The 17,731-nt window shown below is 41.7% G+C and overlaps 1 protein-coding gene across 1 annotated transcript in view; it reads left to right on the top strand.

Moving 5' to 3' along the window:
* The window catches only part of CRISPLD2 (cysteine rich secretory protein LCCL domain containing 2), a 30,382-nt gene extending 15,676 nt beyond the window's left edge, over positions 1–14,706 (top strand). The window contains exons 7-15 of the mRNA XM_065848481.2: positions 726–884; positions 1,736–1,796; positions 2,431–2,497; positions 3,443–3,573; positions 3,718–3,761; positions 4,638–4,710; positions 5,390–5,465; positions 9,286–9,419; positions 11,402–14,706. Of these exons, the coding sequence (XP_065704553.1) occupies positions 726–884; positions 1,736–1,796; positions 2,431–2,497; positions 3,443–3,573; positions 3,718–3,761; positions 4,638–4,710; positions 5,390–5,465; positions 9,286–9,419; positions 11,402–11,456 (800 nt within the window). The 3' untranslated portion in view covers positions 11,457–14,706. The remainder of the gene's footprint in view (positions 1–725; positions 885–1,735; positions 1,797–2,430; positions 2,498–3,442; positions 3,574–3,717; positions 3,762–4,637; positions 4,711–5,389; positions 5,466–9,285; positions 9,420–11,401) is intronic.
* The last annotated feature ends 3,025 nt before the right edge of the window (positions 14,707–17,731 follow it).

Below are 17,731 nucleotides of genomic sequence, written 5' to 3'. Positions count from 1 at the left end.
GTAGAAAGTCCTCTTCAAGCCACCATCCACCGTCCCGTTGCTCACACCATTCCTCTCCTCATTGCAGAGGATGAGAGCGGCACAGGGTTGCAGGTAGGACCGGCCAAGCAGAATGAATTTTGCTGATACCTTTTCCAAAATCCCTTTGCCTGGCTGCAGCAGCAGGCAGCTTGTTCAATGGTGGAGGTAAAATGAGGGATAAACCTGCAGGTAAAGTGAGGAGTAAACCCGTTGTGGGTGCTAAAGCCAGGATCAGATTGTAGCAGGATCTGGGCTTTACTGGAGGAGCAGCTGAAGCTGGTTTGGAGAACAAAAGCCCAGTGGAAGAGCTTTCAGCCACCTTCCTGAATACCAGGGCTTTATTTTTGTATGTGCCCTTCAGCAAATTAGTGTTTTTCTCCAGAGGGCAAAAGCTGTATGAGAAACAGAAGAAATACCAGCAGGTTTTTTTCACTAATTAGTGGAGATCATTTCAGACCTTTACTGTAAGATGCTGTAAATGGTGTTTTGTGTGCAGAGGAGCAGGAGAGGAACAATCTCCCATCCCAGTGCTGCACCTGCCCTGCAACAGCCCCACGCTGCCTTTAATGGGCATTTTTGCGTTTCCAGCTGTTGAAAAGCAGATCCTCACCAAACCAAACCATCTCCCTCAAAACACAGACCTGTCTGACTTCCTTCTTAACATGAACACGCTGTAATTATTTTTAATCCCCTTTTCTAACAAGATAACCGTTACCAAGATCCCATCATCGCTGAGACGGATGAGACTAACGAAGTGGAGATTTCACAGGTTGCAGAGCAAAACCCAGTGCGGTTCTACCCTCCAGAAAGCAATCCCAGCAAACCTGTGAAGCCCAAGAAAACCATCCCAGACTCCTACATGAGTAAGATGGTCTCTCTATTTTTCAGTTTCTATAAGTTTTAAAGTACCCTTATGGGAAAAAGGCGTGGAAATTGAAGAGGAGGCACAGTGAAAAAATAACTGGGAGGATGTTTGAATAGAGGGGGGTGCAATCTGTGCAAAAATGTGCTGTTTATTATAACAAAACCCTGCCAGAAGTGGGAAACAAAGCTTTCAGAAGCCACTTGTGCTTTCTTCATGTCAATCTGAAATAGTTAATAGTTCTTTTAAGCCATCTCAAGAATGTATTGATGAACTGAAGGTCCCCAAATCAGTAATTACTTGAGGAAGTATTGGGTTATTTCCCATTTAAAGTGCTCTACACTCAGCAGTTACCCTTTTGTAGCTGTTGGGATTTTAAAAATTTGTTTCCTTTTTATTTCTTGCTTGGGAAGATTTCTGAAGTTATTTGCAGAGCTGTTAGTACTTCCTCAGTTGCTTTCTAACCGCTGTTAATTAAAAGAGGCTTATTGTGAAAACAAGGTGAGGCAAGCCAAGGCATCCTTTTCAAGTTTATCTACCAACATCTTGAGAGGCTGTAATTAAATGTAGCATGAGAGCTCTGGCTGGAGACCGCAGGCTGTAAATTAAAGCCTTCAACTGTCAGATGTTTCTTCCTTGCTAATATTTCCGAAGACACCTGTCTCAGGTGAAGGGCTAAAGAGGCACCAACTGCTCCAGGCTGGGTTGGTCTGTGATAAGATTTTATCTCACTGCACCAAAGACCTCCAGGAAAGATGCACAGTGGTTGCTTATCTCCATAGTTCTCAGCAGGCTGTGGCAGTTTCTTTTTTTTAAAAAAATATTAATTTATTTTCTTTTTTTTCTCCCCAGCACAAGTCATTAGCTGTGAGACCAAGATGAGAGACAAATGCAGAGGCTCAACGTGCAACAGGTAGTGTTTTATTGATATTTCTATGAGAACTGTGGGAAAAAGTGGCTTAAAAATTATCCAGTTCTTGGAAACATACGATAGGCTATACTATGTATTTTTAATTACTATCTAGGTATTTATTTTTTTCTAACAACAAAAAACAACAAACAAAAAAGCTCCGCCAAACAAGATGCATTTCTCTTAATAGAAAACCTTGAGCCAAGCCTAGCAATACGGTGACTCAGTTTATTTTATTCAGCCGTGATGACCCACAGTTTCAGGTGTCCAAAATAATTTAATAAATTCTGGCAGAAGCATTTTTGAACCTTTTTCCTGCATTCCACCACTGTCCAGGCCAGACCAATAATTCATGGCTTGTCCCCTCCCAGCCAGTCCAGAACTTCTGGTTAAGGTTTCTGCAAAGAACAGGACAGTTTATCACTTGGAGAAAAACCAAATCCACAGAATCTAAATATTGGTCGGGCTTTTAAGGAGGGTGGAGAAACTGTTTTAAAAAAGTAGCTATTTTGCAATCTCGTTTTCAGATGGAAGAGTTACGTGAAATGAATGGAATGACTATTAAACAAAATAGACTCAAAGTCTGTTTTTCTTGAATTGTTTTTTCGCCACCCTCAAAGATATATATCTTTACTAGGTATTTGTGCCCAGCTGGCTGCTTGTACAGTAAGGGAAAGATCTTTGGAACATTTTATTATGAGAGTGTAAGTACCTTTTAATAGCTCATAGATGTAATTTGTGGGGAGTTAGCGGTAACGACAGAAATGGGAAATGCCAACAATTCCAATGTAATTTGGCTTTTCATATTCTCCAGTTGTGGTGCTGTCAAAAGGTGCTAATAAAGAGTATCTGTATTTTCCTCATCTTAGTGATGAAAAAAAGCAGCAGTCTGGAAAGGCAAAGCAATTCCAGATGTGATTTTATCATGAATGCCCTTAATGTGCGATGAAACTCATGGAAAGTGAGGGATGGGGATTCATAGGTGGCTCTTACAGAGATCTCTAATGTGGGCAGCTGTCATGCTGAGCAGAAACTTTATAAGAAAAACACTGTTAAATGTTGTAACTCAATAATATTTTGGACTGATTTGCTGGATCTTGTATTAGCAAGATAATTTTTAAATAGAGCATTACACTGTTTTCCCATCAAAACTACTTTTGGGGTGAAGAAAGGTTGAAAATAAAAGGGTTTTTGTGTAAAAGCGTGTTTGCTTTCCCTGTTCTCGCTGTTGGTCCATGACAGCATTGCCCATGATACATTTTGCGATTGCAGACAGCCGCCTCCTCCAAGTGGTTTCAGCAGAAATATTTTGGGTTTGAATGTTTTGTCGAGAACTGGAAATATTTCATACTGGTCCTTAATTTCCAATGCTGCCTCTCTTCTAAATTGTATTTAAATGTATGGTTTTGTTATTTAAGAAAAGCTTGCCATTCAACCAGGCAGTTCTTAAAATAATAATAATAAAATAATGTAGGGAGAGTAGGATTTAACAACCAGATTCCAAAGGAGTGTACTCAGCTGATTTTCCATTTGGCGTTTTGGTGGAGGTTTCGTTTCTCCGTCATTTCTTTGCCCAGTGGTTGGTCGGCCTTGCTCTTCGAATGAGATTTATTTATTTCACATACTATTTGTGTTTGTGCTCTTGTCAGTCATCAAGCATCTGCCGTGCTGCAATTCATTACGGCATCCTGGACAATAAAGGAGGGCTGGTTGATATCACGAGGAAAGGGAGGACACCGGCTTTTGTGAAGTCTACCAGGAACGGTGTGGAGTCTTTCAGGTAATACTTTCACGGAAAAGTTTTTGTGTTTGCTTTAAATATGAGCAGATATTCAGCTCTCTTTGTTACTCATAACCATAGTGATTCAAGTAGTTCTAGTATGCTTATTTTTTTAATATATGCTCTTATTTGCTTGTTTTGCAGGAAAAGCAAGCCTTCAAATGCGTTCATGGTTTCCAAAGTCACAAGTAAGTTTTAAAAGTTGAGAAGAAACCATTGTCATTAGGATTTTATTGGGATACTTGAAAACATCATTCCTTACAGTGCTCTTTTTGGTTTTAAGTGGTCACTTAAATGGTTCAGTACCACAAGTCAACCCTAGAGTGGTGATCCATCACCGTTATGGGCAATTCCACCAGTTCCCTCTCCTTTTTGCTGTAAGGATGTAGGAGGAATGTACAGAAAAAGGTGATAATGAGCCATTTCCATCAGCATCTCCTGGTGATGGATCACAGTGGGGTCCAAACATCAGCTGCACTGTCACAAGCTGCTGATAGTAAAGAGATGAAAGATGAACATCTTTGTATGAAAGGCTCGGTCTAGTGTGAACACTGTATAAAACCTGAAAAAAAGTACCTTATATAATTGTACAATAGTATAATGAAACACATAATACATGTGAAATTAGTTTACAACAGCGAGTCATCATGTTTATGATGAGCATATAAATAAATACTGTGGAGTTCTACTTTTTAAACAATTCCCACTTTCTGCATATCTTTGAATAATTCCTCCTACGTATAATCATCATCTCGATTAGATCCACTTGTGCCACTTTCATGGAAAACTGTAAGTGTCAGGTTATGTGGACTCCACATCTGGAGCTGCAGCAAAAACACACTGTCTTGTGGATCAGCTGCTTTTCTCTTTGGAAAGCTGTGACCTCTTTAAGGTCACGTTGTCGTAAAATAGCAGGATTTCTGTTGTAGAGCCCCGATCAGCTTTCCCACCGGTGCCCTCAGCTGGCCGCAGGTCTCACCAGATGCCTTGCGTTGACTTGTGTTTTCTGCAGCTGCCTGAGCTCTTAGGTCTCATCATTTGCTTTTCCATCTTTATTTCCACAGCGCAGACACTGGATTGCTACACTACAGTAGCTGAGCTGTGCCGGTTCAAAAAGCCAGCCACCCATTGCCCAAGGTAACTGTGTGCGATGAGCCTGCTTAAGTTCAGCTTAAACCTGTTCTGGTATGAGGATGGAGAATGCTGAGGTCCCCAAATCTGAGGGCGGGCAGGGATGGAGCTGATTTTTTTCAGATAAACTGGAGGAGAGGGTTGGGAATGGTGTGTTTCCTGCTGCCACTGTGCTTTTTTTTGCATCGTGGCAGAAAATTCATTGTAAATTTTCGGACTGCTTCGATAACATATAAGTCAGGCTACCTGATCCCATTTCTGCACGCCCCTACGTATAAAGGTGTAACTTCTCACTCTGCCTTTGTTCTCCTGCACTTGTTGATTTTTGGATGTGGTTTCCCTTTCCACCTTAAAGCACAGAAGAAGTTTGTCCTGGGAAGCTGCTTTGTGCAGGTGTAAGTCATGGCAGGGGACACAAACATGTGCAAGTAATTACGTGTACAGAACTGTGCAAAAATACAGCTACTCTCCTTTGAAAATGTCATAAAAGAGGAATCCCTCTTTTACTGATCTAAACCCCTCGCTTTGCAGTTCTGCAGCAACTATCAAATGTCATCTGAGGGGAACAAATAATTAAATTCACTGTTGCCACCTGCAGACCAGATGCAGGCACTTGAAATCTCCCAGGAATGCAGCTTGCTTTCCTGTTGGGCCTTGATATAAATACGAATAAATTGTTTTCTAGGATTTATTGTCCAGCCCACTGTAAAGAAGAGCCGTCATACTGGGCACCGGTGTTTGGCACAAATGTTTATGCAGATGTGAGTATCCTCCTTTCCCCAATGACCCCGGGTATTGCGGTGTCCGTATCACAGAGCTGGGGTCATGCTCTGTGATTTAGCGATAGCAGTCAACCTCCCCATGATCATTGCGATGTAGGAATGGGGGAAATGGGGATGGTGGAAGAAGTAACACTAACAAAACGCAACAGCTGCTGCATTGAGCTGGGGTTGTTGGGCTTGGGAAGCCTTTCCACTCTCTGACACTGTCTTAGTCCTATGGACTTGGGCATGTCACTTATCCACTCCATGCCTTAGCGCTGTGAGACAACAGTTTTGAGATCTGCAGGTGAGCACCAAAGAGCTTTTACTATATACTATCACACTATATAGTTGGCAAAAATAAACTTTCTTCCCCCTTCCCTGTCCTTCTCTTTTTGGCAGCTGAACAGTGTTTTTGAACAGTTGGGACCCAGTGCAGAGCAGTGGAAAGAAAGCATGCAAGTTGGTTTTATTGGTTTGTTTTTCTAAACTCTACTCATGGGGATGAGCAGAGACTTGATGCTAAAACTAGGCAAAGAGTCATTTTCTTGCAATTTCTTAATATTAGGCCTCTAAAAACTAGGTTTCCACATTTTTTCCATTTGTGGGTGCCTTTTTTTTTTTATTTTATTTTTCTTTTTTGGTGTGTAGCCTGTAGGAACACGCTTCTTGAAGGCCAGGTGGAACCAGTTGGGACATCATGGACCCCCAGCCCAGGGTTGATGTGGAGCTTTGCCGACCTCTGAGAAAACACACCCTGCAGAAGTCACACATTCATTTAGGACAAGACATTGTGAAAGCAATTTTTAAAAACCTCTGGTTTTTAATTTTACTTGAGACTGATTTTTTTTTAAAGGTAGAGCCATACAAACAGGTTAGTCTAGCCTAGCTCATGTGCAAATTCGTTGGGCAGCTGCCACCCTGTGGTATCTGCCCCTGTGCAGGCTCAGCACCTGCAGGAAATGGGAAATAATAGTTTTATTTCTTTTACTAAGGACAAAACTACCTCAGATTAGCCCCAAACAGGGCCTGTGATTACAAGGGTATTAGGCGAGGACCAGCATCCTGGGCTGGCTTTGTTTCCTGATTTGTACTGACGCAAAAGGATTAGTGCCCTTTAATCAATCCTGAGCTCCATTTCCTACTGAACCCCCTGGGTATTGTTTCATAAACTAGGGCATGGACTGTGATTTGGGAGAAAAATAAAATAGAGGGAAAAGAAAAAAAGTATTTGGCCAATTCCTAGAGGGTTTGGTTAACCTTTTTCTGGACTACGGCACTAATAGTGTAATGTGAGTGTAATAAGTATTTAGGTTTTTATGGAAGTGTGAGATTGGTGACAAAACAGGTGAAACCAACTGGGAAGGAGGAGTTGGAGGCAACTGTGGGATGTGCTGAGAAAAGTTCAGGCTGGTAGGCTGACAAGTTTGTTGTGCAGGGAGAATTTGGGCAAAGGCTTTTCCCAGGGCACAGGGGCTGTGGAGGTGCTCTCCAGGAGGGGATGCTGTGAATTAACACAAACCCACACCCAAGGAGTAATTAAAGCAGAGAATAAGCTGGATGGGATGAGTGCTTGTCTTCTGGGAGAGCTCTTTGCCTTCACATCTAGAACGGGACCTTCGTGGCCCTGGAGGGACTTGTGCTCCAACTGTGTCTTCTTAAATAAGTTATTGGAAAGAAAAAGCAGCATCTTGCCCTGTTTACAGTCTGCACTTCCCTCTGACCTTTTAGCACCTTCTCCGAGACATCCATTTGCTAAATGCTCTGGCAGGTAAAGAGCTGATAGTCCAATCTGTGATGACAAAAATGCTTGGCTAGTCTGTGTAAGGCTTCTGGGGTGATACTGGAGCTCTGCTAAATACTGGGGGTGTTTATCTAAGCTGTAAAATAGCTTTTAAGTCTCATGAGATGCTGTCACTTGTCACCCTGCCAGGCTCTTAATATGATAAAGATGGAAAAGGGAAACCTGTCCCCATGCCTGCTCGGGAGCCCTGTTGAGTTAGGAGAGAAATCAGCTCTCTGCTCTTGAGATAAGGTCTTTTATCTGCAGTTGTGTGGCAATTATTTGGAGGAGAGTAGATCGCTAAAATAATGAGGCACAAGTGCAAAGCATGTTGGGTGGTTCAGCTCTCAGGAGATACGAACTTAATGATTAAACCAGTCACACTAATGAGGAAATTATGGGCGATTACACTCACGGTCACAGACTATTGCTAATAGCCCACTATAAAAAGTATTGTCATTGTATGGTCACTTCATCAGGAAATGTTGTCAGAGCATCCCAAGGGGCTACACCATGGAAAGCTGTTGTGTTGTCCATTACAACTGTTGTACTTGTGAATTTGAGGGGAATCCTTGTTCTTGTAATATTTCATCTTCCAAAAGCTCTGCAATCAATTCATCAAAGCAGAGCCTGGCCTGGAATAAACGAGGGTTGTAATCCAACTGAGTGATAAGGAGAGGTTTGGGGTACGGCAATAAAAAGCCTGTTGGTCAAAGCTTTGAATAAGCGGCAGAACAACGAGTTCTGGAAAAAAGCAGGAATGCCTCAAAAAGAACATCGTTTAGGATGTCTCCCAGTGGAGCGTGTTGCAAATTGATTCAGAACAGTTTAATTTTATGAGCCAATTTTAGATTTACAGATTTCCCACTGCATGCTAAGGCGAATTCACAGCATATCTTCCAAACACAGCGTTCCCTTGCTCCCTTGACCATATATAGAAGCAAAATACCAAATTTGGCACTCAAAACTCTGGGAGCAGCCAAGAGATAGGCCATCCAAAGTGATAAATATATAGGGGACGAGGCAAACCTGCCATATATGGCTGCAAGAATGAAACAGCATGATCCGTATTATACGTACGCGATGGGAACGTTTGCACTTGGCACTGGTCTTGTGGCAGTTTGATTTTTAGTGATCAGGGAGTTTATGGGGTTGGGATTTTCACCTGCTGCAGTTCCCTGTGCAAAGCTGGTTTTTACTTTGTGTTATTCCCGCTCGCTGTACATAAATCCTGGAGAGAGTTGATGGCCAAGTTTACAGTATGTTTAAGCCTTCTCAGCTCATGCTCTGTTTCCTGGATGCTTTGGGAGCTTAGTCATCAGTTGTTGGTGTTTCGTGTTTCTCCAGCTCTTCTGACTCTGCACATCGTGGGGAGTGGGGTAACGGCACAATGCACAACAGAGAAGCTTTAGTCTTTTCAGAAGTGTTACTCTCCCTCTGTACTTGGTGTTGTCTTGTGGGGTAATCCCCATCCAAATCCTACACCATGCAATGGGCACAGTCCTTCTGTTTTTCCTTAGAAGGACGTGAACTGGCCTGGATAACTGGTGGTCATTCACCTTAATTCAGAAAAACCATCTGATTTTCAAGCAACTGGGTGGATAAACTTCCCAGAGGTGGCTGTTCACTAGCAAATAGTTTCACCGCAGCAGTTTGTCTGCCAACCCAAGAGGCACTTGGCTGTAAAATTGTCCTCAATTCAGCTTTGTCCCTGGATAATCTCCCTCCACCCACTGCAGAAGGAACGCTGGAAAGGCTGCTCGTCCTCTGCGGTGGTGGATCTTCCTACAGACGTTTTGCATTTGTTACTGGGGCTTATGACATACCGACAAGATCTATTCCATTACATCTTTTATCCCTAGTCTGTCAATAAGGACAGAATTCTTCCATAGCTTTTTCATTCCACTGTGGTTTTTTTAGTATTATTTATCTATTTTTGTTATTCTCTGGTTTTCCCTGTTGCCAATGAAGACAGTAAATTGCCAGATACAACATACATAGACAGTTTTTAAGTCAAAATAATTAAATATTTTTCAGAGCTCCAGTATCTGCAAAACTGCAGTGCACGCAGGAGTCATTTCAGATGAAAGCGGTGGTTTTGTGGACGTGATGCCTGTAGAAAAGAAGAAAACTTATGTTGGCTCTTTAAAGAACGGAGTCCAGTCTGAGAGGTGGGATTTTGTTTTTTCTTTGTGCTTTCCTCTTTTTCTCCATTGTGTGTTCAGTGGTGTGTCAAAGTCAGAAGATATCAGCCAGAAAGGCGGGTGGATCGGAAATATGTGACTTAACAGTGTCACAGTGAATTTTGAGATGCCAACAAATAGAGCGTGTTGTCCTGCTCTTACCTTCCACCAGTGAGTAGCTGCTCTCAGATTGGTGTGAAAGGTATGAAATATTATTAAGCGCTGTTTTATTCTATTACAATATGAGTCCATGTTAATACATTTTGTTGTGTGTATTTATCACTTTCAGAGATAAGCACAGGTATTTCTTCTGCTTTCAGCCTGAGCCATGCCTTGAGGTTTATAATTGGGATTTCCATTCAGTTCTAGGGTGTAGAATGTGTTTCTTCTGTTCTCTTTGAAAGAAGCATGAATAAATTTACCTATAGAGAGGTGTTCAAGCAGGTTTTGAAGACGGGTTTGCCACTCTTGTAATTTTTTGGAGTTTCTTTCAGGCTAAGCTGGCTGGTTTCCATGTACAATTTCAAATCAGTGCTTCCAAATTCCTGCATCTCCAGATTATCATAATGATTGAATCACAATTCCTTCAGTCCTTTCTAATTTGAAACTTCTATTTCAGTCTGTGATGTATTTTTCTCAGATATTGCTGTGATGGTACTGATTTCTCAGAGTTGTCTTTGCAAACATAGAATTTCCCACTCTTGTGGGAGGTTTTGGTCACTGCTAACATGGCTCTGTCCATTCTATGTAGTTAATCTTTTCTAATTACCTTAAGAAATACCAGAAAGCTCCCTGTTTTTATTCTAATGATGCATATCTCAGAATGCTGTAGAGCACCTCAGAAAATAAAAATAAACTGGGAGGGGAAACTTGTAGGCATTAAATATGGGTGTTTTCAGTATAGATCTATCAGGGTTAGCATTTTGAAGTTCTGTGATTTGCAATTCAGATTTAGGTGACAAGCCTGCCAGTATGGGTTTCCTTCTATATCTGTCTTGCCTTCACTTATCTTTTATACTAACAAACAACTAACTTTTCACTTGGGTGGCAAACTCTGGCCTAGCTAAGAATAAACTCTGCTCTAGCAGTGACACGCTGGTCTAGGAGGTGAGGGAAACCAAAGACGTCCTCGCAGCAGGGATAAGTATGAAGATTTGGAAAGTGTTATTTACACTCAGCAAAAAGGAGCAGCTTCATGCTGTGAGGTCCACTAGACAGCGTGATAGCTTTTCCAAACTCAAGGTGAAAACCTTACCCTTTAGGACACTGGAAATAACCTTTGGTAAAGATACGTACCCTAACAGGTATGGGGAAAAGTTGCCTTTAATATCTACTGAGTCTTTACCCTTGTTGGAATGTTTGCTTTGCAGGAATATGACATCTTGCCTTTTTCCTGAGGTTTTGCAGTCCAACAGGGCTGAAGAAGTAAGGGCTGGGAACAGAAACAACCCTTTGCCCCTATGTACACAGCTCTGCCCCCAGCAGCTTGGAGTCTGGGCTGTTGGGGACACCTCTGCAGATTAAAAATGAATATACATATTTATTGTCACTTAACATGAACTGATCTGGCAGCTCCCACTGCCAGCAACAGGAGACGGGCCAGACAGGCCCTGGGAACCTGCCAGCCTACTTGACAACAGTTTTTAGGAAAACATGTTCCTCTTTAAGCCTGAATCCCTCCGTAAGGGAGCATGGTGTTCCTTGGATAAAAGCACTGTAAGAGAGGCTTTTGCTTCCCAGCTCCTTTCATTGACATTAGTATTGTAAATTTGGATTGAAAGCATAAAAAAAGGCGAACTTGTGTGCCTCTTGTTTTTCATCCTTTATCCTGTTCCTGGTAGAGTCGCATCTGCGCAGAGCACCCCAAAGAAATTCAGAGTTTCCTGTAGGTCCATCACTTTTTGGGTCCTGCAGTGTGTTTACTTTTGGTTAATTAATTTTTATTTATTTATTTATTTTTTTAATTTCAGCTTGAAGAATCCTTCAGATGGAAACGCTTTCCGAATTTTTGCTGTGAAGCAGTAAATTCCCAGGGAAGGTGCAGGTTTCTTTGGGAGAGCGCTCTGTTGGTCTCCAGAGACAGGAAGGCTCCTCTGATGGCATCAGCTCTGACCGTACCCTCCTTGCCCATCTCTTTCAGGGAATTTAAAAAAAAAAAAAAAAAAAAAAGAAAAGGAGAAAAAAAAAAAAAAGACACCAGGTTCTGACTCAGCTGTTCGCATCTCATTGCACCCGTTCAGCGTTGTAGCTTTTCGTTTCATGTCTTTGTTTCTCTAGGGGCATTCAGCAAAGATAAACTGTTCTAACTTTCAATTTCCGAGAGAGGTGTGCTACGCAGAACCGTGGTGGCTCAATGTACAGCAGACATAGGGATCTCGGTCTGGCCCTGGATGGTGTTTTTAGGGTGTGAAGCATCTCCTGCCATGGGCGTGAGGACGGGCACTGCTGAGCAGCCTCACAAGTGAGCGACTGTCCGGGCGCTGGACCCTTTGAAATGAGAAACTGTTTTAAAAGTTGCATCTGTTGAAGAGAGGTTGGGCTTTGATAGAACGTTTTTTGTGTACATTTGATGTTTTCTGTGCAAAAGAAGAGAAAATTTTGTGTTTTCCCAAGGAGATGGCACGCATCAGCACTGCTGTGTGAGGCTGCTGGGGCATCACGTCACGTCTGTGGAGAGGATGTTCTTGTCGGTCAGATATCAAGGGTTGTTGGGAACTGGAGTAGGGTGTGAAATTCGTGATGGAGATCCTTGCTGCAGGAAATGAGGCCACCAGATAATCCAAACAGCAGGTATAATGTTTGCTGGTCAAACATGTGCAGGTATTTTGCAAGTCTGGCAACCTGTGAGAGGTCAGAGAATCGGGGCTCCTGTGCTGGCACATCTCATACTATACTACAAGCCATTCAAATAAAATTTCAGTTAAATGCAGTGTATTGTTTTATACAGCAGTGCTGGTTGTTTTATCTGTAGTAGTCAAGTAGTGATAAAGTTAATCTTACGTCTACTAGGAATGGTTGCATCCATAGGAAGCGTGTTCACATTCGTGAAGCTATTTGTGGTGTGTGCAGTTCTGGGACTTTAAAGATATGGCATAAATTGGGGTAGATGAACTTTCTTCTGTCCAGTTTGTGACACTGATAGATCCCAACTTTCCGTGGAAAAGCCATCCCCATGAGCATTTGGTATTCAGGATGGTATGTTTTGTGAATCCCATAGGTGTTGTAATGATGTTGTTTAATATTTTGTTATTTGTCTCAACATGCATCCAAATGTATTTCGAAGCCAAGAGAAGCACCTAGCATGACCTGCTCTTTAAGGCAGGAGAGTATTCTCTGCTTTATATTGGAAATGAGTTTTTAGAAATGGTCTAAACACAAATCTGGTCGTCTTTTGTTGCACACACATCCAGTAACTTCATTACTCATGAGAAGACAATGTAAACTTTAGTTCCTTCGTTCTGATAAATGCATGGTCCTTCTGCTTCATAACTTCATTGTAATATTGTATAACGAATGGGAAAGTATTTCCCTCTATTTGGCAGATGTCTCATAGCTACTCTTATGCTCAGGCTATGTTTGGTTTAATCTGGACAGGTATAAAAGCCCTGTCTTTGAGCTGTTTCAAAACACAGACCAAAATTTTTCATGTGATAAAGCACTTATTAATTCTGTAAACACAATGAAATCAGCAAGGAAATTACTTTTATCACTCACTTCTACTCACCGGTGGGGCTTCTTTCTCTGTAAAATCTGAACTGGGTAAGAGACCTTTTGTAAAATATGAATTGGAGCTGCTTTGCATGGTCTCCAAAAGTGCTACGCAGCTCACCTGCCTTTGGGGTGGACAGAGAGAAATGACTGTGTCATCATTGTTCATATAGTATCATCTTCCAAGGTGTACAGTATTTGCTTGAGATAGAAAAACCGAAGTATTTTTTTCTTGCTAGGTAAACTGATGTTAAAAACAGCTGGAATGTATCTTAGGAAAGCTGCTGGTTGGAAGCATTTGAGATCTTGGCAGTGGGATAAGGCTGCCCTGTTCCTGCCCGCTGTGAATAATTATGCGATATGCGGTCTGGTTCAAGCCGATTAAATACTGCAGCATGAATCTATGACCATCATGGGCCAAATGGTAGCCACGGGGTTATTTATTGAGTTGGAAAGTGCAGGAGATGCGACCGCAAAAGCACATAAAACGCCTGAACGCTAATGTAGGATCCCACCTCTAATGTGCTGTCCATGATAATTACATATGCTGTAAAACGATGGAAAGAAATCTGAGGGCTCTTGAAGAAAAGTCCAGGGGATTATTGTGAGCACATAAAATTCCAAACAGTTTGGGATGTATCTACCTGATGGAAAGGGGGTGAGGGAAGAGTTATTATTCCAACAGAAATATCCTAAAATGCTTAATTCAAGTTACAATTGCGTATTTTTATCTTCAGCCAACTGGTTTGGATTTTTAGAAAGTGATGTTAATTTAAGTCTGTATCTGTTTATTTTTATATTTGTTGTACAAAAGAGAAATTGTGACTTCACTACACAAATATTATTCGAGGTCCTGGGTGCTATTAATTTAAACATACCTCCACCAGAATTAGGGGTGATCAGGTCCTCCAAGGCAGTCATGATAAATCAATTGCTTGCAATCGTGTGCGCTAGCTATTCATATATAGGTGGGACAGTACCAGGTTTTAGCCAAATATTTACTGATTTTATTTCTGATACCAAAACATTTCTCAGCCGAATATATTTCAACGCAGCTTAAATATGCAGCACATCTTTATACCACCAGATCTGTTCTTCCGTAGACCCCAGCTCAGCAGATTAATAAGCATGTGCCAACTTACTGCAGTGTCTGGTTAAACCCCTGGTAAAGCTGGTGCTGCCTGGTTGTTCTTTTCCATTAAACTTATTTTTCAAACCAAGGCTGCCAACGTGGACACTGCCATTGCAGAGCATCTGGCTCAGCACAGCCGAATCTCCAGAAAACACAACCGGCACGAAAGCCGGTTCTTCATTTTCAGACATTCAGCTGATTGAGGAGACTCCGGTTGGTCAGTTGTGCGGTCTAAGTATTTAGGGCCAGTCCATAGAGTTGCTTTTTTTTTTTTTTCTATGAAAAATGATGTATTTTACTTCCTATGTACAAAAGTTTCTTGTAAATTTTTGTGTGCTTTTGCATGTTTTTCAAGGGGCCGTGTGTTTGTTTATAAACTATAATTTTTTTCTAAATACAGAATTGTAAAATAACCCCTTCACCCCCATTTTCTTTTGATTTCTGAATTATTTGTGAAATAAAACTTTACCAGAATGACTGCTTCCCTTGCCTTTAATGCTCAGCCAGAGCTGGGGTTGAATTTAGAAGAGTTATTTGGGATTAGTCCTTTTTGGGATTACTCCTGGGGACTGGAGTGTCCCCTGGAGAGCCCAGGCAAGACGAGTCTATTCCACAAACAAATAAATAAAACTACCCAGTACCCAGGCATTAAAAATCAACCTTTACCCAATCAAGAATAAGATGTATCCTTTCCTGAAACATCCTGAGAGTAAGAGAAAAATCAGTATCTGTCCCTGCAGTAGAAGGGCTGACATAAATTATTGGGTTGAAAAAAGTGTTTAATGAAGTAGCGCTGCAAAATACAAATGAGATGAACAAATCCTCCTCCACCTGACCAGGGTGTTGTTAAAGGTACCCTTATTTTTCTGAAGGGAAAAAGCATACAGGTGATTTTTTTTTTTTTTTTTCTTTTGTAATTCCCCTTGAAATTTTCTCCAAACTCATACTTGCTGACAGCACCACAAATCAAACCACGTTGTCTCATGGTAACTCAACACCATCTTGGTTAAAGGAGCAACGTGACAAGGAGGTTTACAACTCAACCTCCAGGCCATGAGCAACATGTGGCTTTTGACCAAAAATGTGGACTGAGACATGGGAGGGAATCCCAATTGACAAGAAAGCCATGGAATTTTATGTTTTCCATTACATATACAGGAAGATCAACATAAAATACAGAGATGTCTGTATTACTCCAAGGCTGGCCTGATACAATTCTGGCTGAATGGTATTTGCCCTTAAAATCCATACCAAGGACTTTCAAGATAACGCTGTTATTGAGCTGCCAGTGATTTCTACGTAAGCGAAGATTTCATGGCTACCGCATGCTCTGCAAGTACAAACTGCCTATTTGAACTTGCTAATGCCAATTCTCACTGCTGCAATAGGATCTCTCTCGCTGAAAATATGGGGGAAGATTTTCATGAGCAGAACTTGAAAGTAAGCAGAGAAGGGCATTCAGACTAATGTTTGTGATAATATTGAGGCTGCTTAGACCATCTTCTTAATTGCTACAGTTGCTTGATTTTTCTATTTGCTAGCACTACAAAAATACCCCAAAATATTATGGCAAAATTTAGGTCCCAGTTGGCCTAGAGGAAAACAACATCATATACATAGTTGAAGGCTGATGTTGCCATCCTTTGTGTTAGCTCCCATCCCTTTGATGTTGACTGTGGTTTTTCCAAGTGTTGTCTCCTCCTGATCAAGCCATGTGCTTTATCGTGTGCTCATCAACAAGAAAATGCTGTTATCACGAGTGCTGCGTGAGAGCAACGTCACAGACAAAGCCACGTCTTCTGCAAGGATGGAAGTCAGGCATGTGAAGACTTAGAGCAACACACAAAGAGGTAGGAGCAAAATACAATTTATTTTTTTCCTTTAGCTGGAGGTGGGTTTTGGGTTCATGCTTTAGTGAAGAGGCCATGAAAATTGGAAGGCTGAATGTAAGTAGAGTGGAAAAGAAAGAGAAACCTCTTTGGATCTGAGTTGGGGGTAGCAGCCTACAAAAGAAGTGGATCTGAGAACCCTGTTTTCCCCCTTTGCTGGGAATCCTCTGGAATGAGCAGGATTCAGGGCTCTCCCTGCTCGCTTTTTCAAGAGAAAAGTCATGTTTTCTGTTGCTCTGCCTTCTCCTGCCTGCTCCTCACCCGTGCTGAGCTCATCAGAGGTTATGTATAACACGGGCATACCTTGGGGCGGGTGTTCTTCAGAAAACCCACATCCATTTATAAGGATGGACCCAGGCGATGTTTTCAAAGCCACTTTGCAAACTATGGGGTTGGTTCTCATTTATATTAAGGACCTACTTTAAGGCACTTAGAAGACATTTATGCCACTTTAGGGTGTGGACAGAGCAGTGTAAAGAAGCCTCAGTGTAAACAGAAACCACCCTTATATCTTGTTGACAGCGGTTAAAATAGGGTCATGGAGCTACATCAACAGACAAGGTCTCCCTTATACAGACTCTTCTCTGCCGTGTTTGCTCCTCACCCTTCATGCCATGTGAGCAGCAAGGGCTAAAAGCAGCGACCCTCATCATCTGCTGCATAACCAAGCACATTGCAGTGCTTTTAGGTGTCAAATTGAATGTAAAGCTATTTATAGTGGGCTGAGAGTCAAGAGGCTCAGGTGGAATATTATAGCTGGAGGAGAAGGGAGCACAGCCTTAAAAAACAAACTCAGTGCTTAAAAGTGCCTTATAAGTAGTTTTTGCTGTTTATAGGCTTGGGGCTCCTCTGGGTTAGGGGCTGTGGGTGACTATGACCCCAAGAGAAGAACTACCAACACACACGCTGTCCTGAGAAGGGCTTGATAATGATGCTCAGGTTCTTATTTCAGTAGTGGCTTAAAGGTGTTTTTTTTTTCCTACACACCCCTCTTTCGCATTTGTGGAAGCCGAGAAAATATGTCTATGTACTATGCCAGGGGGGTAGAGGATGAGTTTGTCAGAAACAAATCTTAAAAGCAGCCTGTTCTCCTTGTCTACCAGCTTAACCGGCTTTGTGAGTAGGGAAAAAAAGAGTAAAAACCTGATACAGGTGGACAGTAGGAGGGTTTTGATACCATCTCACTTGATATATGTGTAATGGAAATACTGTTTAGATTAAAGCAAGCAGGCTCCAAAATGGGATCAATAACTGTTTCTATCTGGAGAGTATTTCTCACTGGTTCACAGCTAATATCTGTTTCATTTCATTTGTTTAAATCTATGGAGAACTGTCCTCTGCAGGCAACATTTCAGCCTGTTTCTGACCGATATTTTCATTAATAATCTGTTTGGTAGAATAGCGAATATGTTTATTAAATCTGCACAGGGATGATGGATGGTTGAGAGTGGAGAAGGATTGAGAGTGTTCTGAAACGTAAGGCCAGAAAACAAAAATCACTCTAAAAGTTCAAGAAACAGTCTGCAAAAATAAACTGGCATGTCGAAGAAACGAATACAAGGAATAATAAA

This window comes from Patagioenas fasciata, chromosome 13 (assembly GCF_037038585.1).
Source record: "Patagioenas fasciata isolate bPatFas1 chromosome 13, bPatFas1.hap1, whole genome shotgun sequence".
In the NCBI taxonomy this organism is placed as follows: domain Eukaryota; kingdom Metazoa; phylum Chordata; class Aves; order Columbiformes; family Columbidae; genus Patagioenas; species Patagioenas fasciata.
This window is presented reverse-complemented; position numbering and strand designations above follow the sequence as displayed.